Raw genomic sequence first — 25,999 nt, forward strand, 5'->3', positions numbered from 1 at the left:
ATGAAAAATGAATGCCAGCTGGTGGCTCTGTGGCAGTATTGCTCAACATGCACAAAAGGGGGGGAAAGGACAGGAAAGGATGGACTAAAGTCCACCATAGATGATGATGGGAAAAGAAATCCTCTGCAGATCACTCCACATCCATACATCCTTAAGAGCCTCGTGGCGCAGTGGTTAAAACACTGTACTGCAGCTAAAACTGTGCTCACGACCTGGGGTTCAATTCCCAGGTAGCTGGCTCAAGGTTGACTCAGCCTTCCATCCTTCCGAGGTCGGTAAAATGAGTACCCAGCTTGCTGGGGGGGCAATGTGTAGCCTGTATAATTAAATTGTAAACCGCCCGGAGAGTGCTTGTAGCGCTATGGGGCGGTATATCAGTCCAATAAATAAATAATAAATAAATAAGTGTGGGGGTTACATCCATCGGGGGTGGGTGGGTGCGCAAGTACTTGAAGGATTAGAACTAGGCACTTTCTCATCTTTTAGGTGCTGCTCTTCCGATTTGATTCACCTGCAATATTGAGCTGGGCTAAAGGAACGGAGTTGGATTGACATACTGTTGGGCGGGGGTGGTGGTGGAGTACCTAGTCTCCCTTCAGCTTTATAGCACCATCAGATATTAAACACCTGTGTGTGTGCATGTTGTTGTTTAGTCATGTCTGACTCTTCCTATGTGGAGAGATCACACTTGCCTTTCATTGCAGTAGGCCTCCTTGCAGTATATTTTTGTTGTTGTTTAGTCGGTTAGATGTATGCAACTCTTCGTGACCCCATGGACCAGAGCACGCCAGGCCCTCCTGTCTTCCACTGCCTCCCAGAGTTGGGTCAAATTCATGTAGGTCGCTTAGATGACACTGTCCAACCATCTTGTCCTCTGTTGTCCCCTTCTCCTCTTGCCTTCACATTTTCCCTATATCAGGGTCTTTTCCAGGGACTCTTTTCTTCTCATGAGATGGCCAATGTTACATAACAGCACTGATGTTACCTGTCTGTCATGGGTTTGGAGGGAAAGTTCCATCCTATGGGGAGTGGAAGGCGGGACATCAGGAGGAGGGGCTGTACTGTATAAATATGTGATGCCTGTGTGGTGAAGAGTAGATGCTGAGACAGACTGTGAGACACTGGGTTGGGACGAAGCAGCAGCTGGGGAAGAAGAAGCTGTTGTGGGAGTCTGGGTGTCTGACAGGGTACTACTGTGTGTCAGAGTACCAACCTGATAAGTTCAGGTGTCTGTGGGTTAGCCAGAACTGATGGGTTCAGGGTCTGTGCTTTAAGTTAAAGGTTCTAGGTGAACCAAACTGTATGCTTGTGTGTGTGAGAATAAGCCACGTTACTTTATTTTATTCACCTGATTGTTTTATTTACCCTGTTTGTATTTAAAATAAACCTTATTCTTTTGTTGTTTAAAAATCCATCCCTGGTCTGTGTGACTTATTATAGGGAATGGTTGGTGGCAGCTTAGTAACTGTGTGATAGATCCCAGTAGGTCTGGGTTTGTCACATTGATTGGTGTCCAGCGGGTGGGATACGACTGGTCCAGTTGTCCAGCGGTCCAGCAAAGCCTTGGCAAGTGTGCCCAGAGCAAGGGGGGTCTAGTCAGGGACAGTCTGAGGCGCGTAGGTAATCTTCTAGGTGTACCTCACGGGGAGGTGCGCTAGTAGAAGAACGTGCCAACTGGGGAGACTTAGATTAAGGTGCTCTGAGGCAGCCTAGTTTTGGCGGGAAAACGCTGAGGCAAAACTGCGTAGCAACAGCGAGCTAGCTTGCCAGCTGAGAGGCCCAGCAGAGGGGGGTAGGCTCTGACTCGATACTGTTGCAAATTTAGTGCTGAAGAACAGCAGCAATCTCTAGGGAGAGCTGGTTCTGAGGGAAAGGAAAAAAGTGGTCGTTTTATTTTGAGGCTTGACTTTTTAAAGCAGCCTGTTCTGAGGGGGGATTATGCCCTTGACTCGAAGCCAGATGGCAGAAATGAGTGGAGTGAAAGACCCCCAGATTGACCAAGGTTCTGAGGATGAATTTGGCTCAGTGCAAGGTGACAGCACAGGAGAGCAGGACCCAGAACTCAGAAAAATACTCCTAGCCCAACAGCATGAACTGAGGGTTAGGGAAATGGAGGAAAGATTAGAGAGAGAAAAAATGGAGGAAAGGGAAAGAGAGAAACAGCGGCAATTTGAATTAGAGAGAGAGAGAATGGAAATGGAGAGGGAATTGCAGAGAGAGAAAATGGCGTTTGAATTAAAAAAATTGGAACTGATGAATCAGAACAATAATAATAATAGGGATTCTGAGGGAGGCCAACTGTCTAAAGCTGACCTGAAGAAATTCCCTGTGTACCACAAGGGAGATTGTCCTGAGGTGTTCTTTTCCTTAGTGGAAAGAGCGTTTGTGGACTTCTCAGTGAGGGAAACTGAGAAGATGACCATCATGCGATCTTTAATCAGTGGTAGCCTGGCTGAGGTCTATGCCGAGATGCCTGAGGAACTGATGAAAGATTTTGCAGAGTTTAAAAAACTGGTGTTCGCAAGACATGGGATAAATGCAGAGCAGCTGAGACAAAGGTTCAGGTCCCTCACCAAGAAGCCAGAACAGACTTTTACCCAAGTGGGGGCCCAATTGGTGAGGCTGCTTGAGAAATGGCTGTCGCAGGAGGGAACAGAGACCTATGAACAGCTTAAAGACTTGATAGCCCTGGAACAGTTCTATTCAGTCCTGCATGGGGAATTGAAATTCCAGGTGAGGGAAAGGAAACCGAAATCTGTGGCAGCAGCCGCAGAGATCGCGGATTTTATCTCCCAAATAAGAAAGCCCTTGGGTGAGGGGAAATCTGTAGGTAAACCCAAAGAAACCTACAGCAAGTACTCTCAGGGACCAGGGAAAAGCCAGCAAGGGGGAGGGGCCCATGGTGAAGGGAAGCCCTCAGGCATGAAACCAAGCCCTCAGAATTTGGAGGGAAAACCCAAACAAGAGGAGAGAGAATCAAAATACACCAGAAAATGCTATTTCTGTCAGGGAAAGGGTCATCTGATCTCAGAGTGTGAGAAATTGAAGCAGCTAAAAGGAATGGTGCCTCAGAATTCTAGTGGGACCAAGCCAAAAGCTGTGTTCTGTGTCCAGAAAGAGCAAGGCTCAGTGTCACAGAGGGAGCCTGTTGCCATAGCTACTCAGTCTGGAACAGCTACCTCTGCTGATCAGGCTGAGGAAAATGGTCCTCTGGTGGAGGTAAAGCGCTGCTTGCTGATAAAAACAGATTCTCAGTTGTTTGAGACAGCCGGGGTGGACGTAGGAATACTTGACCGTCAGTATAGGGGGCTGCGGGACACTTGTTCCCAGGTAACCCTGTGCCATCCCGATATCATTCCCCGGGAGTTTATAATCCCAAATGAGAGCATAAAGGTAGCAGGTATTGAGGGGCAGGTAATCTCTCTGCCAGTAGCAGAGGTACCTGTCAACTTTCAAGGCTGGAGGGGAGATTGGCGGATAGCGATTTCATCTACTCTGCCAGCAGCCGTGCTCGTGGGAAATGACCTGGCTGAACATGTGAAAAGGGTGCTAGTGATTACACGCTCACAAGCCACCACGGGGACAGTTCAGGGGGGTAATGATGAGCCAGAGACGGAAGCAGAGGGGAGTTCAGAAGCTGTGGTGGAAACCTTAACCACAGACAGCAGATTTGGACAGGAGCAGAAGGCAGACGCCACTCTCCAAAAGTGTTTTGAACAGGTGACTGACGCCCAGCTAGCACCTGAAACCCCAGTGAGATTTCTGGAGAAAAAGGGGATTCTGTATAGAGAGACCCTGAGGAATATCTCAAAAGGGGGAGATGGGATCAGGAGTCAGCTAGTGGTACCTGAAAAGTATCGCCCCATGATCTTACAAAGGGGTCACTCTGACATGTTTACTGCACACTTAGGGGTGAAAGGGCCCCTTGATTTGATCAAACAAAATTGGGAGCAGATCACCCAGGATGACCCACAAGACGTTGTGACTTACATAGACACCTTGATGAATGACCTAAAGCGAAATCTAGAGCTGGCAGCAGAAAACCTGCAAGCGCAGAAGATCAAACAGAAAACATGGTATGACCGCAAAGCTAGAGAGAGGCACTTTGACCCAGGGGAGGAGGTGCTTTGGCTTAGGCCCTGCAGAGAGAATAAGCTGCAGCTCAAATGGGCAGGACCATATAGGGTCATTTCCAAGATGTCAGACCTGAACTACCTAATAGAGCAAGAGGAGAACCAAGCAAGGAGGGTGGTTCACGTGAATGCCCTAAAACCCTACTACAGAGGGGAACAGAGGGTTTTATTCGCGATAAAAGCAGCTGAGAGTGAGGAAGCTGAATTACCCTTCTGGGAGGGTAGAGGGGAAGTAAAATACAACCCAGAGGAGGTAAAGATCAGTCCTGCACTCACCCAAGACCAGCAGCAAGAACTAAAAATGCTGCTTAGTAAATATCAGCAGGTGTTTTCCAACAAGCCGGGGATAGTGAAGGGAGTGATGCATCGGATCCACACAGGGGATGCACCCCCGCAGGCAGTATCCCCATACCGAGTAACGGGACCCTATAGGGACAAGGTGCGGAAGGAGCTGGACGAGATGCTGAGGGAGAACATAATCGTCCCCTCTTCTAGTCCTTGGTCCTCTCCGATAGTCCTTGTGGACAAGCCTGATGGGAGCATTAGGTTTTGTGTTGATTACAGGAAATTAAACCGTGTAACCACTCCTGATGCCTACCCAATGCCCAGGCTAGACAACCTGATTGAAACCATAGGGGGTTGTCGGTTCATCTCATCATTGGACCTGGTAAAGGGATATTGGCAATTAAGAATTGATCCCAGGGATCAAGAAAAGACTGCCTTTTGCAGCCCTTTTGGTCTCTATGAGTTTCGAGTCCTGAGCTTTGGTCTCAGAAATGCACCAGCCACATTCCAAAGGCTGATGGACCAGACCTTGGTAGGGCTCAGTGACTTTACAGTGGCCTACATTGACGACATAGGGATCTTCAGTAATACCTGGGAAGATCACCTGATACACCTGGAGTTAGTGCTGCAGAGGTTAAGTGCAGCAGGGCTAACAGTAAAGGCCAGCAAGTGTCAGCTGGGTAGCCCAGAAATAAAATACTTGGGTCACATGGTAGGGGGAGGAATGATAAAACCCCTGGAGGCCAAAATAGAAGCAGTTCGTGATTGGCCTAGACCCAACACCAAGAAAAAAGTCAAATCATTTCTTGGGTTGGTGGGCTACTACAGAAAGTTCATCCCGAGGTTTAGCGAGATTGCGGCTCCGCTGACCGATCTGACGAGGAAGAAGGCTGATGACCGCATCCCGTGGGCCAGCGACTGTGAGGCGGCGTTCCAGAGGTTGAAGGAGGCGCTAATCAACTATCCTGTCCTGCGTGCTCCAGACTTCGACCGGGAGTTCATCATCTACACCGATGCGTCTAACAGCGGGGTAGGAGCAGTTCTGTGCCAAGAGGATGAGAATGGTGACCAGCATCCAGTGTCCTACCTGAGTAGGAAACTTCGAAAAGGTGAGAGACATTTGGCAACCGTGGAGAAGGAGTGTTTGGCCATAGTCTACGCGATCCAGAAGGCCAAGCCTTACATCTGGGGAAGACATTTTGTTCTGTGTACTGACCATTCACCATTGCAATGGTTAAAGACAATGAAAACCCACAATAGCAAACTTATGAGGTGGGCTTTGAACTTACAGGACTATGACTTTGAAGTGAAGGTGGTCAGAGGGTCAGTGAACTGTGTTGCTGACGCCTTATCAAGAAGACCTGAAGACTGAAGACGGCGAAAGAACATGGACTATATGTATATAATGAAAACAAAAAGTTAAAATGTACCTGGTTTTGAATTTGGTTGGTATTAATAAAGGTAAATTGATGTACTGTATATGGTAAAATGTTTAAATGCATATTTGCTATGGTTAACTTGGAGTGTAAGTATATGTAAGTATTATATGGTATGTATAAATGTTGTTGTGTATTTTATGCAGGTTGTTTTTTTGGTGAAAAGCACTTTTAGCTTTCCCCCTACAAAACAACTTTTAAAGAGGGGAGGTGTTACATAACAGCACTGATGTTACCTGTCTGTCATGGGTTTGGAGGGAAAGTTCCATCCTATGGGGAGTGGAAGGCGGGACATCAGGAGGAGGGGCTGTACTGTATAAATATGTGATGCCTGTGTGGTGAAGAGTAGATGCTGAGACAGACTGTGAGACACTGGGTTGGGACGAAGCAGCAGCTGGGGAAGAAGAAGCTGTTGTGGGAGTCTGGGTGTCTGACAGGGTACTACTGTGTGTCAGAGTACCAACCTGATAAGTTCAGGTGTCTGTGGGTTAGCCAGAACTGATGGGTTCAGGGTCTGTGCTTTAAGTTAAAGGTTCTAGGTGAACCAAACTGTATGCTTGTGTGTGTGAGAATAAGCCACGTTACTTTATTTTATTCACCTGATTGTTTTATTTACCCTGTTTGTATTTAAAATAAACCTTATTCTTTTGTTGTTTAAAAATCCATCCCTGGTCTGTGTGACTTATTATAGGGAATGGTTGGTGGCAGCTTAGTAACTGTGTGATAGATCCCAGTAGGTCTGGGTTTGTCACAGCCAAAGTACTGGAGCCTCAGCTTCAGGATCTGTCCTTCCAGTGAGCACTCAGGGTTGATTTCCTTTTGAATGGATAGGTTTGTTCTCCTTACAGTCCGTGTAAATATACACAAACACTTTTTGTATATGAACAGGGCAGACTTGTGAACAATTGTTGTTTTCAGCGTAGTGAGACATTATGAGGCCTTCTCGCCACCCAGTTCACAAGATTAAACACAGATAAAGGGCCCTGCTAAGCCTTTTTATGCATTTATCTAATAGCAAAAAGAATAAGAATAGTAACATGTTGTTTCAGAGTAACATCCCTGAAAGGGTTGATTAGTTTCTTCTGGCCCATTTTGAAAATAACAGTTCATCTCCTACTAAAGAGCTTTCTCTGCTCTGACATTTAAACATCTTGGTTATTGAAGATAGCACCATAATCACTGAAGCATATTTAGGCATTAGTATCATCGCGCTCTCATAATATACAATAATCTCTGGCAATTAGTCCAGGAGGAGTTGTTAAGACTGGGAATTGCTAATTTATTGTGGTGGAAGTCTGTTTGTCATGCATAGGCTGATTCTGATCCCATGTTGCTATTTTACCGACGATTATTGAGCTGTCAAATGCTGCCAGCTCATAGAGAGAGAACTAGGGAAGGCCTTTTCATCAACAGAGACACCACCACCACCATGGTCCACAGCACAATCCAGGATCAAAAGAGGATGGGGCACCAGAGGGGAGCTAGCAGTGAGTCACCCTGTCCTCTTGTACTTGCTGTATGCATGCCCTGAGCTTCACAAAGAGAAAGAGAAAAGGCACTGCTTTTGTGCAGTAACAGGAATTTTGGGCAAATTATATTTTGTGCAAATTGGGAAAACCATATCACTGTGTGGAGGGAAGGAATCATTAAATGTCTTGATCTCTTGCTGGAGCAGAACTGTCTCAAAAAGTTTGAAGAATCCTTCGGCTGTACCCATACGGTTTGTGTCGACTAAAATCTCTGCAAATAGTGAGATGAATTCTCTTTCATATTTGTGACTGCAGTCGCTCACCCTACTTCAGGCCTCCTTGTAAAATCTAAGCAAGTTAAATGACCCTTAGGTACATTTGTAACTGGTTGATAGACCATACCCACCAAGACCCTGGAGAGAATTAACAAGAGGAAGAGTACCATGTGGGTTCTGTCTTGGGCTTGCTGTTACTCAACAAAGACATTGACGCAAGTGTGAATAGAATTCCTTTTATATATACAGACAACACAGAACTGGGAAGGGTAGCTAATACTTAAAAGAGGACAGAATTAGGCTTCAAGGTGACCATAACAGGTGTGGGCCAAAACAAAATGTGACGTTCTACATTTTTGGAGGGGAGAAAAAGAATCGGATGCACAGAGTGAAGGTGGGCGATACCAGTCTCAACAGTAGTATGTACCTATGAAAAGAATCAAGTGGATTTGGTAGACCAGAAGCTAAACGTGACTCAGTAATGTGATGAAGTGCGGACGGGGAGGGAGCAAATAGTCTGTTGCATGAACGGAAGTACCGCGTCCTTCTCCCTGTGTTCTCCTTTGATCCATCCTCACCTGGAATATTGTGTCAGTTCTGGGCAGTGCAGTTTAGGAAGGGTGTTGATGAGCTGGCACATACTGTTTCTTAATCATTTTTTTCAATATGGCTTACTAGAAATCCAGTGTATTTCAGTGGATATTGCATCCAGGTGATCATGCTTAAGATTACTGCCTTAGTATTCAAATCCAACAACAACAACAACAACAAAACGGCAGCTTCCTTTTGCCAACATGTTTGGATATGGAGAAAGAGGAGATTTAGGGGAGTAGAAAATCATTACAGAAAAATGTATGCCTTACAAAAAAAAAGCTCCTGTGCAAATATATCCTTAGTTTTTTTTGCCACTGCTTTTAGGATGAAGTGGGATACTAACTATGCAACAATACATCATTATTAGAGACATTGCTGTTGGAGAAAATAGCCATGTTCTCCAGATCATTAGATATTCCTAAATGTGCCTGAGCTGAGTTTAGCAATAAAGGGTCCAGGGTTCGACTGCCGCCTTTCTTTAATTCTGCCCTTGCCTGATAAAGTCCAAGTTTATGTTGAGGTGAGGTCAAAATTTGCTTTCGTCCTAGAATAAATTCCAATTATTTTCAGATTGTGCTCTTTAAGCAGAGGGTACAGTATTTTTGAGCTGGTGAGAAGGGGGAAAAGCCGCACCTGTCTGTCAAAGGGGCCACTTGTAATTCAATTCAGATTTTTTTATACTTATTTACAACAGCCCCCATGACATGACCCGGAAGACTCGGGGTTCACGTTTCACAGACTAATTATGGGAATTTGAGCAAGCCCTTGTATCTTAGCCTGAGTTCCATATATAGATAGATGGGGAAAAATCCCTGGCTTTGTTATGTTAAATAATGTGGGTCAGGTAGCTACTCGGTGTGGTGTAGTTGACAGAGATGGTTAGATAGATTAGGACTCGGGAGAACTGGATTCAAATCGCTACTCGAGTATGAAAACACATACAGTACTTGGGTAGGGGTGCGGAACTGGTAAAACCGCTCCTTAAACATCTAATTTACCTTAAAACCCTAGTAGGGTTGCTGCAGAGTTGGACTTGAGAACACAACACAGAGAAAGAGAGAGAGAGAGAGAGATCTAGGTCAAATTAGACAATAGACTTAGGACATGGTACTCCTCAAGTGGAAGACCTGTTTGTCACAGCAACGCATCTCTTGCATTAAACATACTTTGTTTTTGTAGTGGGTTCACAGACGTTGTATATGGACTTAATTGGCAAGTTTCGTTGCTGAGGCATGTATCTCTCAGGAATCCGACAGTCAGAAGGAAATGTACCTTCCTCTTAATGTCTCCTTTGACAAATACAGATGTATAAATGCACCATTTTCACTCAAATTAAAAAGAAGAAACAATATTGGTTTTAAATACAGTGGAAGAAATATAATTGAGTAAGGTCTCTCGAATGCGCCCCGAACATTCTGTGCACCTCCTATTAATCTAATGCAGATGTGAGTAAAGGTTTTGGGGTTGCCATGGCTCTCTCCTTCCCCATGAAAGCCCCACACACACACACACACCACCAGGTCTTCTAGTATTGCTATGTAGAAACATTTCAGGCGTGTAGGTTAAACATTTCCTTTAACTACCCTTAGAAGTGTAGTCCCGGCGGCAGCAATGCATGCTACGAAAATGTAAAAGCCACAGGTTTGTTTATTTATTAGTTTATATTCATAGCCTATCTTTCCTTCAGGGCAGTCGAGGCACTGCTTTTCTCCGTTCAACAGCCCTGCAAGGTAGGTCAAGCTGAGTCCATGTATGACTTTGATAGCTTGAGCCTGGATATCCAAATTCTAGTCCACCCCTCTTACTGCCCTTGGTTCATTATTCAGGAATTCTGCTCTCTGAGTGATGTGACCTGGAATCTTGGCTAGATTTCTGTAGTTTTTGCTCACAGGAAAACTAAGTCCACATTCTGAAACAGCTCTGAAGAATATTTCAGCAGCTTAGATATTATAGTGATCACATGGATTCTCCTGATTTCTGAATGAAGAATAGATTTTGCCCTATTTATACTCATAACGTTTCTGGTTCTCAGTACTAGGCTTCCAGAAGAGCAACTCTCTTCATTGTCACTTTCTCTACATGGAGAGCAACATACCTGACAAAGACAAGGGTTTCTCCCTCCCTCCCTCCCTCCCTCCCTCCCTCCCTTTCTTTCTTTCTTTCTTTCTTTCTTTCTTTCTTTCTTTCTTTCTTTCTCTCTCTCTCTCTCTCTCTCTCTCTCTCCCTCCCTCCCTCCCTCCCTCCCTCCCTCTCTTTCTTTCTTTCTTTCTTTCTTTTTCTTTCTTTCTTTCTTTCTTTCTTTCTTTCTTTCTTCCTTCCTTCCTTCCTACCTACCTACCTACCTACCTACCTACCTACCTACCTACCTACCTACCTACCTACCTACCTACCTGTATACCACCCATCTGGCCAAAGACCACTCTGGGCAATTTACAATATATATAAACAGCATCATTGAAATACAATTTAACAGAACAGGAACTTCACATGTGAGCAAGAATCCAGAAAAACTGGGGGGGGGAGAGGGTCCCTATGTAGAGTCTACACGTGAACAGGGACCTCTTCTCTTCATGTATGTCCACGTGCAAAGAGCAATGTTGAAGAGAGGACAGCCTCGGTGATTCTCTCTCCAGTGTATTAAGAATTCACTAAGTAGTGAGATTGTTACTGTTGTATGACTTTTCTGAGTTGTCTTTTGTAAGTTAATATCTTCCCTTAAGAAATGCCTTAGAGACTATATTATAAATGTACGTACCTTGTATGTAACAGATGAATTGAAGGATTTCAGGGCAAGGTATTAAGAATCCATTAGGTCTGGGATTTTTTTGTTTGTTTGTTTGCTCCTCCTGATTGTCCTCTTGAAAGTCAGTGAAAACGTCAGGAGAGGGAGCCCGGTACATCTATTAAATGTGACCTGACTCCATGGTGTCTCTTGACCTGCCTCGCCAGGAAAGCTCTGCCGTGAACCTCTGGGATTCACCTGTTCACTCCAGAGTGTATGACCTTGACGCAGAGCTGGTGTTTTTCTCCCGCTCAGCCTCACAACTAATTGCATCTTCCTCCGAGAGAATCATTAGCAAGGTGCTGAGCTGGCATGCGGTGATGACTGTTTTCTTTTTCTTCCAGGAAAAGAGAAGCTAATATCATTGTGTTTCTCCTTTGCAAAGTGTACTTCATTTCAGATTCACTGGCTCTCCTGGGTGTTATGGAACGACAGAAGTAGAGCTTGTTTTGTTCCTCTATAACACATCACTATTTGCTAGTGATGTGGAAACGAACCGCAGGCTTTGATGGGTCAACATCTTTGAAGAGCAGGTGTGCATCACGGTCCATTTCTTCGGTCGCCTACTCTTTACTAGCCCGGACCAGCTGATGCATATCTAGGATACTGAATCTTGTTGTGTTTAGTTGCAGTAAGCGACGAGCTTGTCTCCTTAGGCAAGGAAAGAGCTGGTCCTCACCTCTTAGATTAATTGTGTTGAAAACTAAGATACAAAAAAGTGCCTAAGCTTTGGATAAGACGGGGGAGCTGATCTATGATCTGATTTATTTATTTTTTTACTTTTTGCTATGTACCGTCAACCACAACTTTTTGTTTGAAACAAAATTGTTTTTTCCTCTCTTGTGCAAATATGTTCTTAGGGCTTGTTCAGATGGAGCATTTGTTCCTGCAAAAGTCTTGGGTGCAGCACTGGTGGTTTGGGTATGCTTCTTTCCATGCAGATGGCGTAAAACTAGTTCCCTGATAATCTGTACTTTTCCTTGTGCCTTTTTAAAATGTGTTTTGGTACTTGCCAACAACGTGGTTGATTTGGTTTGGCTTTGGTGTTGCGATGGCAGAATTCAGCATGACGGTGCTTTCTTATGAAGTTCATTTCTGTGTTGATGGGAGGCCTTCAATTAGCATAGACATTTTTAAAATTCTAGGAGAAAACTTGATTTCTAACATATTTTCCCAAGGATTTTAAATATCCCATGCAGAGAACCAGTGTTCAAAAACCTGGCTTCTTAGACTGTTGTTTGCTAATCACAAACAAGGAGGGGTGTTTAGTCGGTTAGATATATGCGACTCTTTGTGACCCCATGGACCAGAGCACGCCAGGCCCTCCTGTCTTCCACTGCCTCCCGGAGTTTGGTCAATTTCATGTTGGTCGCTTAGATGACCCTGTCCAACCATCTCATCCTCTGTCATCCCCTTCTCCTCTTGCCGTCACACTTTCCTAACATCAGGGTCTTTTCCAGGGAGTCTTCTCATGAGATGGCCAAAGTATTGGAGACTCAGCTTCGGGATCTGTCCTTTCAGTGAGCACTCAGGGTTAATTTCCTTTAGAATGGATAGATTTGTTTTCCTTGCAGTCCAGGGGATTCTCAAGAGCCTCCTCTAGCACCACAATATATAGTCCCTCTTTTATGTTGCTGAGTTTTGAATTTCTGGTAAAATTCTCCTTTAGCGACATAGTAGAAGTACAGAGAACCACAGATGTGAATAGCTGCAAGTTCCCCAGAGTCCACCCCCATTTCTCAGTAACTGACACTTAAAGTCTCAATAACTAACTTTGAAACATTTGTAGAAGAAAGAATAAAAAAATGTTCTTTACTAACAGGTGTTTGAAATTGCAGACTTGTTTATACTGCTTTCTTTAATGCACGTATACTAGCAACGGACCAAAGAGATCAACAGCAACAAACAACTGCCATTAACAAAGGAAAGAGAAGGATAGAGCACTGAGCAGGGAGATGGGGATCTCTTTGAATTGAAAAAATTTGAAGGAACATTTGGATAGATAGGCAACCACGCCAGCACAGAAAAGTCCCTCCTAGTCACTCAAACTACAGACAGCCTGTGAAGCTGTAAATAAAACTCTAATATATTACCTTCTGGAAACAGCAGGAGACAGCCTGAAGTATGCTAACCACTATATTATTTTGTGGCTGTAGCCACCATATAGGTTGATAACTTTATTTGCCAGCAATTATTCAGTGATTCTTCCATTCTTTCTCTCAGTCCTGCCGTTTTCAGTAGGCTTGAGGTCTTTACTTCTGCCTTTGACCCACAAAACCTACAGTGGTAATTACGGTGTTTGCAGACGGACAGAGATTTGCGCCTTGGCTTGTTAGAGCAAGATGGAGAATTTGTTGTCCGATTACAATTTCTGTCATCCTGACAGCTGGGTGTGCCAGCTTGTCCAACAACCTGCTCACAATATCCCCTACAATGATTTGTATATCATTGGATGGATGGATGGACGGACGGACGGACGGATTGACATTCAGGTGCTTTAATTGTACAGGCAAGTCAGCTGCAAGTGAAGCTAACTTTTACTGAAGATTTGGGGAAGCCCTTGAACTCTTGTTGATGGGATGTTGTTCTAGCAACTGCCTTCTCAGTGAGTGCCCCTGTCTATATATCAGGGTGCAGTGGCAGAACTTGTCTTGCATGAATAGGTTCATCTCTTTAAGTTTCAATTTGTTGAAGCCCTGTCTGCTTTTTATTGAATCCAGAGTGGCAATAGGCAACGGCAACACTTTATCACCCATATGAAAGGATTCAATAGGAAAGGAACCAACTTGACTTTCTTCTTTCTTGGCTGTTTGGGGAGATTGTGTCCATATGGTCTGGTGACAGGAATGTCTTTGTCAGAACAATATATCCTTTCTTATCCTGTTCCCTGTCCAAAGATGGTAAAGTCATGTCCCACAAATATCTGGTAATAAAATTATGACACCAGAGTAGTGATGCCATATATTTTGCATAAGCACAATAAGCAGGATTCTACAAGCAAAATCGAAAGATGATTAGGGGGGGAGGGAGCAAACAGAAATTTATAACTATGAAACTGGACCTTAGGTCAGCATCAAATTGGGCGCAGATGTAGCAGGAAGACTGAAGGAGAGAGCCTGATGTGGGCCTTCTAAACCATCAGGCAGTCTCTCTGTGGCTTACAGGTTACCAAATATTTCTCTAGGTAGGGCGGATAGTCTCCAGAGATCCAGGCCTAGACATGCCCATCTCTAGATCTCAGAGAGGATCACTACCATGACACCCAATTCCCCCCATTTTTTTCTTATCCAAATGGATATGAGCCCCCCCCCCCCCCAAAAAAAAGGCCCTATGAATCCTGTAGTGAGCAACAAGCAAACATTAATTTACAGTTTTGGGATATTAGGGCCTCAAGGATTGCAGGTGATCCTCAGAACATACTTCCTGGAGAGCCCAAAGGGATTTTTTTTGAAGTGCATATTCAAAACAAATGTTAATATGCTGTGTGAGTGGATGAAGCTGGGGGCCACATTTGTGCCCCAAAGGGCTCTATGCTGTCTGTGGATCCCATGTTGGCCACTCCTGATCTACATGAAACTGCTGGGTGAGTTTATCCCAAAATTTGATTTTTTTTTCTTTATGAAGGCAAAAGGTCTAGGGTTCAATCCTCAGGCACCTCCCAGTAGGGCCAGGAAATATTCCTGGGGAGCTTCTGCCTGCCAGTGTTGACAGCTGTTGTTGTTGTTTAGTCGTTAAGTCATGTCCCACTCCTCGTGACCCCATGGACCAGAGCACGCCAGGCCCTCCTGCCTTCCACTGCCGCCCGGAGTTGTGTTAAATTCATGTTGGTTGCTTCAATGACACTGTCCAACCATCTCATCCTCCGTCGTCCCCTTTTCCTCTTGCCATCACACTTTCCCAACATCAGGGTCTTTTCCAGGGAATCTTCTCTTCTCATGAGATGGCCAAAGTAGTACTTAGCCACATAACGTCCTTCTGTGCACCTAAGCATCATCAATGTGCTGATGGGAAACTCAGCCCTCACATTTCACATGTTCAACTGATCCAAGCAGGTGGTGGGAAGGGTGAGGTCATGTTTCAAGGTGGTAAGAGGCTGGATGTGGGTGAGCAGACTGGAGCCAAATCCAGATTAAACAGAAGCTCCCGTTGCTTGTTATCCTGATCCAGATTTGGAAGTGCGACCAATTTCGGTTACGCTTATGTTTCCTATCAAGAATTAATGTGTTAGTCAAAAGAATGGAGCACTATTGAGCCCCGTCACTTCTATTTGAGTCCATTAGTTCAGATCCTATCCTCTGAGTTGCAGAAAGCAAGTTTGCTCTATCTTCCACATGACAGGCCTTGTTCCAAACATTCTTCTCATATCACCTTTCAGTCCTTTTTTTTCCTCTAGAGTAAATATATCCAACCCCCCTCAGTCCTTCTTCATAAGGTATGATTTCCAGAACTTTTAGTATCCTGGTCACCTTCCTTAGGACGCATTCCAGCTTCTCAATATGTACCTTAAACTGTGTCTCCCAGATCTAAACATGATATTCCAGGTGAGATCTGAACAAGCCAGGATACAATGGTATATTTACTTTCCTTGATCTAGACTTAGATACTGCTCTTGACATAGCCTAGTATTGCATCATAGCTTCTCCTTCTCTTGGGCCATGGCATCTCACTGTTGATTCCTGCTTGGCTCCTAAGTACCACCTCTTGGGATGTCTTGGTCAACCGTTGGCTCCTCTGTTGTGCTTGTGCTCAGCTGAGCATGGTTTTCCTTCCTTTAGGGGAAGAGACAAAGTAGGTGAGGGGCTGTTCTTCTTTTTCTCTGCCACCCATTCACATTTCTCCATTCTCTCCCTGCAGGAGACCTCCTGTGCCCTTGTTCTTCCTGTTGCTCAGAGCATAAAGTTGGAAAAGAACCCTTTTTCTCTCTCGGAAGTCTTGAGCTTGTTTGGAGCTGATGCCCTCTTGACCTTCTCCCTACCAATATTGGCTACTAATTTAGGGAAAAGTTTAGCCCTTCTTTCCAATTCCTATGTATACTCCTTTTTGAATCTTGGCTCATCTGAACTCCACATTTTTTTTCAACGATACCACTCATTTTTTTCTTTCTTGTAGGCCTTTCCTGCAATTTTGCCTGCTTTAAGAGACTCCCACCCATCTATAAACCCTTTTCTCCTTGAGTGTTTCTGATCATGTATGTTACCATGGATTTCCTTAAGCTTACTGAAATCAGCTTCCTTAAAGTCCTGTGTGTTGCACTGCCCCCATTATAACTCATCTCAAGGCAGGGTGGGGAAACCAGGTCGCTGACTCCGAGTGGGTGCTCATCAGAAGAGCGCCAAACTCTTGTTTGAAGTGCAAACTACCAAACCAGCTGTTCATGCCCATCACTAAATTCTGAGCATTCTTTTGGTGAAAACTCATTCTCATCAGTACTTTCTGGAAAGAGAAAAAACATGCTAGAAAGTGAGGATGTTCAACAGAACTCCAGCCCTTTTATCCTTGATTTAGCGAACACATCAGAGACCCCCTTTTGTTAACAGCCCATTTCATTTGTAAAATAAATTCCCCTACTTTATTGGGCTGTTTTTGTTAGCAATCTGCAGCATAAATTTTACTCTCTTGTAAGATTGGAATAGGTATTACAGCACAGCAGTTGTCCAATTAAGTGGAGCATTGCTTGCAAAAAAATGAAATAAAAATGTAGTCAGCTTTTCATTTTGCAAGTTATCTATGGGCACAAGAAAGCTTGCTCTCCCTCTGTGCATGTGCGTGTGTGTAAAACTTCCTTGTGTGAGGAACACATTCTACTCTCCACTGCTCTTTAACCTACTGCGAGTTTCTTGATTAAAAGACACAGAAAATAAAGATCACCTGTTGTCTCATAGATGGGGCTACATTTTCTTGCCTACATTTCACACAGCAGAAGATTTGTGTATCTCCTTCAGGAAATGAACTAGAAGCTAAACGTCCAGTCAAGAGAAAACCTTCTTTCTGTAAATTCTACCTTCTTGTTCATTAAGAGTTTGAATTGAAGTCTCAGACAAACATTGATTAACACCATTGCTTAAATTGCTATACCGCCCCTCATCCAAAATTATGGCAGGGTAAAGTAACTTTCTTGGGCTCCATAATCACTGCAGATGGAGACAGCAGCCATGAAATTAAAAGACGCCTGCTTCTTGGGAGGAAAGCGACTAAATGACTAAACGAACGAAAGTAACTGAATTTTAGAGTAAGACGTTACCTTGAAGAGCGTATGGTCCACTCCCAATGCTGAATTGGTTTTGAATAAAAAACAATCTGCATAAAATCAGCAAGAAAACAGTCCTAATAGTGGAAAACAGCAGCATGAGGAGCAATACAATTCAAAGGCCTTGGAAAATGGGGAATGTTTGCTTGGGACCTATGGAACAACAGAACATCAGCAAGCAGTGCACCAAGCCTTAGAGAAGTGATCTGGAGTCATGACTGGCAATCTTTGGTGGGCAAGGGACGGTGGGAGTGACTAGTGATTGAGATGAAAGCAGGTGAGTGGTGTAGTCGTGGTAGGCTGGCTGTTTTTTATTCGTATCAGAGTGTTGCACAATTTAATGTTAGACGTATATGAAATATAGGTAAAATTAAAAACAGCTTAAAATGTTAAGATAATTAGTTTTTTTATAATGACTTGGGAGTGCAGGAAATGCTGATCAAATTTGCTAATGACACAAAAGTGGGTGGAATAGCTAATACCTTGGAAGATAGGAACACAATTAAAAAAAAGATCTTGATAGGTTGCAGCATTGGGCTAAAAACAACAGAATGAAATTTAATGGGGATAAGTGCAAAGTTCTTCACCTAGGGAAAACCAAACAAACACACAGTTACAAGATGGGGGATACTTGGTTCAGTCATACTACAAGCGAGAAGGATCTTGGAATTGTAGATCACATGCTGAATATGAGCCAACAGTGTGATGTGACTGTAAAAAAGGCAAATACTATTTTAGGGTGCAGTAATGGACTTCTACTCTCCAAATCCTATGAAGTACTAGTTCTCCTCTGTTCAGCACTGGTTCGGTCTCATCTAGAGCACCATTTCTACTTCTGGACACCACACTTCAAGAAGCCAGCAAATTGGAGCAAGTTCAGAGAAGGGCAACAGTGATGATTAGGGACTGGAAACCAAGCCCTGTGAAGAAAGATTGAAAGAGCTGGGTGTGTTTAGCTTTGAGAAAAGAAGACTGAGGGGAGATAGGAAAGCACTTCTCAGAGATGTGAAAGGCAGTCTTACAGGGGAGAGGCAGGATCTGTTATTGATCGCCCAAGAGAGCAGGACTTACAATAATGAGCTCACATTACAGGAAGCCAGATTTTGGCTGACTATCAAGAAAAGTAGAGAAGTACAGCAATGGAACTGCTTAGCTCAAGATGTGCTGAGTGTTCCATCGCTGAAGGCATTCAAAAGATAATTGGGCAACCATCATTTAGATCTATTTTGATTTGGATTCCTGCACTTAGCAGGGGATTGCACTCAGTGGCCTTATAGGCCCCTTCCAATGTCATTATTCTATGATTCCATGATTAGACTACAGTGGTGCCCCACATAGCGACATTAATCCGTTCCAGGATTAACGTTGCTATCCGGATTCATCGCTATGCGGGGGGGAAAACCCATGGGAACGCATTAAACTCCATTTAATGTGTTCCTGTTGGGGAAAATCTCACCGGTAAGCGAAGATTCCCCCATCCGGCCGCCATTTTCACTGCCCGGTAAGCGAGGGCAGGGCGCTAAAACGCTGCGGGTGGCCATTTTCTGCACCCGGCGGCCATTTTGGAACCGCCGATCAGCTGTTTTCTAAACATCGCAATGCGAAGATCGGTAAGCAAAATGCTTACTGATCATCGCAATGCGATGTTTAGCCTATCTAAACATTGCAATGCGATCGCATTAGCAATCGCAAAAAACGCGTCGCTATGCAGATTTGACGTTAAACTGTGTGCTTGTTAAGTGAGGCACCACTATATTTTTTACTAGAAGATGGCTACTTCAATAGTTTATCTCATCCATATGCTAGATCTGTTTTTGTACATGTGGTGGGGCATAAAAAATGCATGCATTAAGTCAGTGGTTCTTAACCTTTGTTACTCAGATGTTTTTGAACTGCAATTCCCAGAAACCCCAGTCAGCACAGCTGGTGGTGAAGGCTTCTGGGAGTTGCAGTCCAAAACTCCTGAGTAACCCAAGGTTAAGAACCAGTGCATTAAGTGATACATTAATGGAATTTTTCCACAGTCACAGAAAATGTGTCTTGTATCTGAGTAGCCCATTTTTACTTGACTAGTCTTTGACCTTCCTACTTGGAAGTCTATTAAGCGACTTCCAGATGGTCCAGGTCGAGTCTGCTCCTAGTGAGAGACATTTTACAGCATTCATCCAATCGGCAAAGTGTGTTGTTTATATTCTCCACAGGTTTATCCTAGTGTCTTCTGGTTTAATATTTAGAGCTTAAGATGGATGCAGAAAAGTGACACCCAGATACTTTGCTATAGAAAAATAGTTCAAAGTCCTGCCTTCCCAGCTAATGTGGAGCTTCCTCTCTGCTTCTCTGTTCTTTAAGTGGAAGGCACAGACCTGTGTTTTTAAAGGGTTTGGTTTCATCCAGTTGTTTTTATAATAGGAGAAAAGATTTTCTAATGCAGAAGTTACCTGGTGCTTGATTGCTTCAAAAGTTCCCCCTTGACTGTCAAGGCAACACCATCAGCATAGTTGAAATTCCTAGAGTATGAGAATGTTGGCTTGCAGTAACTCCTCTTTAACAGAGGACAGTCGCAGAAGGACTGCAAGAAGACCCTTCTCTTATGGAAAGTGTCCTCTGTTTGAAAGGTTGTCTAGGCTAAGTTTGAATTAAAGAGCTCATTTTCAGTAAGTTGCAGAAAATGTAAGGCACAAGGCATTTCAGAGAGTTACTAAACATCATGCCTTATTCATTTACTTGATTTGTATCCCATCTTTCTCTCAGTGCTGTGTCCCAGAGTGGTTACCTAGTTGTAATATTTTGCAATATGATGTGCAGCAGCGTTTTTCCACTTAAATTCAAGTACTGTAATAATGCCTTACTGTGATATTTGCACATATCAATTTAAAAGAACATATGTGAATTTAATGTAACAATATCCTCCATTTTTAAAGAAGAAGGTCCTCGTTGGTGATGGAGCAGCGGCCATCTTAACATACATACATCCCAATGATCCCAATAGAAAGAATTATTTCCTTGTTGCTAGGATCAGTGGAGAGATATCAGTCTCTACAAAAATCTCTGGGAGGAGAGAGTGAAGACTGAAATAAGCTGGGGGATTCCCATGGTTGGCACTCTTGGAACCCCACTTAAAGAACTGGGGGGGGGGGCTTAGTCTGTGTGCCCCTTGCTCTACATACTCTTGGCCCTAGTAGTCTGTTGGGGATATGCACAGAGACGGAGACATAAACTTTATTCTCCTGCTGTTTCTTTTTATCTCACACCTTGTTCAGCGACATAGGTATGTTGAAGCACCTGGAGGTTAATGATTTCAGCCTCCCCTGCTCTCCAGCGCTTTTCCCTTCTCTTTGTCCCTCTTTCACACCCCCTCTAATTCTCTACTCTGTTTCATTTATGGCAATCTCATGGTATTTTGCAGGTGGGCTCCCACCATTCGGCTTTCTGCCAGTGTCCCTTCGCTACTTGTTGATGTCCTTCTCCCATTCCACCCTTGACTGGCGACGCTGCCATGTCTGATTGCATTTCTGTTGGACTACCACAGAGCCCGGCACCTTCTTTAGACATCAGACGAAGTTTCTTTCACCTCCTTTTCACAGGGCAATCCGGCCATTGCCGAGAGCAGAGCTTCCTCTTCATGTACTTGAATGGTGGCCAATTTTTATATTTCCTCAGCGCAGGGATCCGCGCTGGGGCTGTCTGGCTTCTTGAATATCAAAGGCAGGGGGAACTACCTTCATTTGTTGTTCAAATCACAAATTGCAGAGGGGGGGGGAGTGAAACCTTTCTGAAGACTTCTACAATAGAATTTAAGTCTTTTTTCACTTTCTGTTTAACGGTTCCTCTGAGGGCTTTGGAGGTAAAGCCATGCAAATGCTAGGCCTTAGTTTCCTGCCTTGCACAGATGGCCCTTAAGAACTCCTTCCTGACCACCAGAGGGTAGAAAGGTGGCAGAGAGACAGGCAGGAATGAGAGGGTATAGGTAGGGTTGCCAGATGTCAGGCAGAGGGAGGACATGTCCTCCTTTTTAGCCTAATGTCCTCCGTCAGGCAGGCAAAGATAAAAACCTTTAAAATGTCAGGCTTCTATATATTTTATGTTATAATTTTGGATGGGAGGAGAAGAGGTGGAAGGACCCCCTTCCCCTTGGCTTCCCCCGCCCCCACCTGCCCGCCCACCCCCGGTATTTTGAAAAAAAGCTTCCATTGAATTTATTTTTAATTTTTAACATGACTGTTTCTTGGTCGGTTCACTAAGAGACATTTATTGGCAGCAATTGCATTGATTATGGGTTTAATCTGGAATGATTCAAAGGAAACATTCAATATGTCCTCCTTTATCCTCCTTTTTGTCTTTCTCTGTCCTCCTTTTAGTACCCGTGTATCTGGCAACCCTAGATATAGGTCAATTTGGACTTGTCTGGGTATGATCCTGCTGTGCTGCTTTCTAGAGCAGCTAGGATCACAACTGGAATACAGAAATGCAAACAGCCCAGAAAAGCGTAATGAGCCATCTATTTAAGACCATTATACTTTCTGCATGCCAAGTTTTGCTCATACAGTGGTGCCCCGCACAGCGAGGTTAATCCGTTCCGGATTAACCTTCGCTGTGGGAAACATCGCTGTGCGGGAGGGAAAAAGCCGTAGAAACGCATTGAACTTTGTTCAATGCGTTCCTATGGCTTTCAAACTCACCGTTCAGCGAAGTTCCTCCATAGGCGGCAGCCATTTTCGCGCCCTCCCCTCGCAGAATGAGGGCACCAAAATGGCTGCCATCAGCTGTTCGGTGGGTAAAAAATGGCCGCCGGAACAGCCGAAAGGGGCCGGGGCGCAGCGTTTTCGCGCCCTTGGTAAGCAAGGGGAGCACGCGAAAACGCTGCCGGAAGCCCCGAAATGGTTGCGCGCAGCCATTTTGGGGCTTCCGCAGCATTTTCGCGCGCTCCCCTTGCTTACCAAGAGCGCGAAAATGCTGCGCCCCGGCCCCTTTTGGCTGTTCCGGCGGCCATTTTTTACCCGCCGAACAGCTGATCGGCGGGTCGCAAAGTGAAGGTCGGTAAGCGAGCAGCTTACCGACCTTCGCTCTGCGATTTTTGCCCATTGGGGCCATTGTTGTGCGATCGCTTTAGCGATCGCAAAAGCATCACCGTAGAGCGAATTCATCGCTCTACAGTGCGCTCGTTGTGCGAGGCACCACTGTATATTATTTCTGTGTTGAGAAGGGGGCAGAGGTGTACATAATCCCCTCCCACTGACATACTGATAGGCTAAGGAACAGGCAAGAGAGATGGAGGAATATTTTGTAAAACAATTTGAAAAAAAGTTCAACAAAATTCAAATTTATTAAGGAAAGCAGCGTACCCAGTGAGGTATAGTGCAGAGGTCCAGAACCCCTGGTCTGCGGCCCGCTGCCAGTCTGTGGCCTTGGCAGGAGCAGCCTGCAGACAGATCTCCTGCCCCACCACACACATGACCACATGCATGCACAGCCCACCCATCCACACACACATGTGCCCCTCACATGCGCACAAGTGCACCCTGCTCACCTGCGACCATGCCACGCCCATCCACCAGTGCGCCATGCTCACCCTCACATGTGTGTGAGCGCACCCCACTCTCCCACGAGGGTGCCACACCTATCCGTACATGTGCGCGAGCACGCCATACCCACCTGCAAGTGGGGGGTGCCCTCCCACATGGATCACACACCCCCCAATGGTCTGTGGTTCGGAAAAGGTTGGGGACCACTGACATTGTGGATAGAGTACAAGACTGGGCCTCAGGAGACCTAGGCTCAAATCCCTGGTGAAATATGGAAACTTACTGGAGATATGGAACTGGTAAAGCCACCCCTTAAATATCTCACTTACCTTGAAAGCCTCATTAGGGTTGCTGTAAATCAGTTCCAGCTTGATGGCACACAACAACAATAACAAAGAAAGCAACATTTTTCTAAGCAGCTTGTCTATACAGTCTCTGGAATTAGTGGCAGGTCAAAGGGATTAAGTGGATATTTTTGTCCCTGTGAAATCTTAGTATTTAGAATCTGCATAGGATGTTGTTTGGGTATGGAACAAGAGTTTCCTTTTCTTGTGGACAGTGTGCTAAATGTTTATCTTGGTTGAAGCCATAGGAAAGAGGTGCTTATTTCCAATGTGTGCTTTGATCCACAGTCCCAAGCATGTGTGTAGATGCCTGTTTACAAAGAAGAGTTGAAGGTTGCTCTCTGTTTCCAATTGTTCCTGAGGAGAACCTGTACTTCTAGCCAACTCGCAGGGCTTCAAGTTGGCTGTGTTCTTGGGCCATTTTAATTACGGCTTGTTCGTTGTGACTTAGTAAAGCAGAATACAACATTGTGATGCGCTCAGCCTGCTTCTTACCACTTTACTACCATTCTGCAGGAGTAAGTCAACCAGTTGGGAAAGGGAGGATTTTGTGTGACATCTGAACTCAAACAAGCCAGGATGTTTTGGATAACAGCAAGCTTGATTTTAAAATAGTTTGACAAGCCTAACTGGTTTAGGCACCAGAAACCCTAAATCTTGTCTTCAAGATGCTCTCTGCAGTTTCTTCAACCACTTCACAAAGAGGGATGAACATAGTGCGTGCAATATACTGTGGCATTCCAGGGACTGTCCCATGCCCTTCCCTGGACCATGGGTAGCAGCACATGGAATCCACATGTGTTTCATGGAGCACATGCTACTTACCCATGGCTTAAACTGATACGCAAGTGAGTCGCTGTAAGAAACAGTGGAACAGGCCTATAAGCAGTAAACTAAAAGTCACTTTAGTTTTTTTTTTACTTTAACTGCAAATCAGAAGGGAGGAAAGGCTGTCAACCTTGATTTTTAAGTTCGAATCTTCGGCAAGGACGACAGACTAAGATGCACAAGACAGCTGATACCAGAGTCAATTTTATTTGAGAAGTACAGCTGGGCCCTTCGTCTTAAAAGCAGGGAAGGACCCTGAGCAAAGAATGCATAGATATTTTATAATGTTCTTACTCAAAGGGCAATACTGTACAGTGAATCATTCCCTATTGGTCCTTTGGATCCCAAGTTTGGATCCTTCTTTCTATTGGGTCTGAGAACTTCTTAAAACATGGTCATTGGCTATACCTGAATATCCATACGGTGCCCCATACCCCCCTTGACCTTAGGACAAGCTATGCCCAGGATGTGCCAGCATGTCTGAAGAGAATGTTCTTTGATTCTCTTTATCTTATTAAGATATTTCTATTGCATTTCCTTACACATCCCATTGTGGCCAGAAAAGCTATCTTGTTTGTCTTGTTGTTGTAAATAAAACCTAAATGTTATCTCATTGTGAAACCTAAATGTTATCTCATTGTGGTGTGATATCTTCCTGTTGCCTAGGTCTCAGAGGTCACTGTGGCTCATTTGTTTTGAAATGTAGGAATGTTGCTTGAAAGCTGCAAAGTCAGAAAATATCAAGAGAGGCCCAGCCTAGTGGAGCAGAGAATACAGTTTCTAAGCAAGGAATACATTTTCATATTATATATATACTAAACAGATACAAAATACATATTGATATCATATTAATTATAGAAGGTATCATGCAAATATGTACAACTAAATAAATTGATATGAAGTGATATACAGTGGTGCCCCGCATAACAAGCGCCCCGTCTAACGACGAATCCGCATAGCAATGTGTTTTTTGCGATCGCAAAAGCGATCGCATTGTGGTGTTCCAAATGGCAAAAAATCGCTTTGCAATTACCGTTTTCCGCATAGCGATGTTTTTTCTAACAGCTGATTGGCTGTTCCAAAATGGCTGCCGGAAAAAAATGGCCGCCCGCTGTGTTTTAGCGCCCTTTCCTCGCTTACCAGGCAGCGAAAATGGCAGCCGAATGGAGGATTTCCGCATAGTGGTGAGTTTTTACCCCATAGGAATGCATTAAATGTGTTTTAATGCATTCCTATGGGATTTTTTGTCCCGCATAGCGACGAATCTGGATAGCGGCGATTTTTTTGGAATGGATTATCGTCGCTATGCGGGGCACCACTGTATTAGCATGTTAAAATGGAGTTTCATCCTGTTCCCCTAACAAGGCTAGCTTTTTGCCCTAGAGATAGAAAACATTTCTGCTTGAGATAGTCTGGTAGTCCTGGTCCAAAACGTAACTTTTCCCATCTGTGGTTTAGACTGTGATGAAAACACTGATTTAAATATTAAAAAGCAATCATGAGAAAATAAACTCAGATTAGCATGAGGTTTTGAACTTTTGTTTTAAAAACACTAGTGGGAATCTTGCCCAGTCTCAAACGTTGTGTGTGCATGTGTGTACATGTGGATGCACAAACTCATGCGTGCATTGAGTTTGTGAACACCTGCACATTTGGCTCGACCCACTTGTGTGTTATGAAAAGCGTCAGTCTTGGAACTGGCTGCCCTTAGTAATGTTAATTTATAGTAGGATAAATTGAATGACCATACGTATCCAGTCTTGGGGTTTTCAAAACTGCGGAATAACAAACTGTGGAACTTCACTTCTATTTTGACACACAATTAATCATTTAGAGCATTCCCTTCCCGTCTCCACCCAGACACCCGCACCCACAACACAGCTGCAAAGGGTCTTCTTCTGTATGCAAAACAGAGCCTCTTTGCTACCTGGCTAGTAGGAGCCCTTTTTCCCCCCCTACTAAATATTCATGGCATAAACAAAGTAGCTGATTTTTTGTTTGAACAACACAATGAGTTTGTTTTACTGCTTTGACCTTAAATAACAAACTGATTGTACATGGCAAGGAGGCTGAATAGCAATATG

General features: G+C 44.2%; 2 protein-coding genes across 12 annotated transcripts in view; both read left to right on the forward strand.

Moving 5' to 3' along the window:
• Positions 1-6,519, forward strand: part of LOC144584564 (uncharacterized) — a 39,188-nt gene extending 32,669 nt beyond the window's left edge. The window contains exon 2 of the mRNA XM_078380885.1: positions 1,883-6,519. Coding sequence (XP_078237011.1) covers positions 1,939-5,790 — 3,852 coding nt within the window. The 5' untranslated portion in view covers positions 1,883-1,938 and the 3' untranslated portion in view covers positions 5,791-6,519. The remainder of the gene's footprint in view (positions 1-1,882) is intronic.
• MEGF11 (multiple EGF like domains 11) overlaps positions 1-25,999 on the forward strand; it is a 474,775-nt gene that overhangs the window by 342,555 nt on the left and 106,221 nt on the right. The window lies entirely within an intron of this gene.

Source organism: Pogona vitticeps, chromosome 12, assembly GCF_051106095.1.
Source record: "Pogona vitticeps strain Pit_001003342236 chromosome 12, PviZW2.1, whole genome shotgun sequence".
Taxonomy (NCBI): domain Eukaryota; kingdom Metazoa; phylum Chordata; class Lepidosauria; order Squamata; family Agamidae; genus Pogona; species Pogona vitticeps.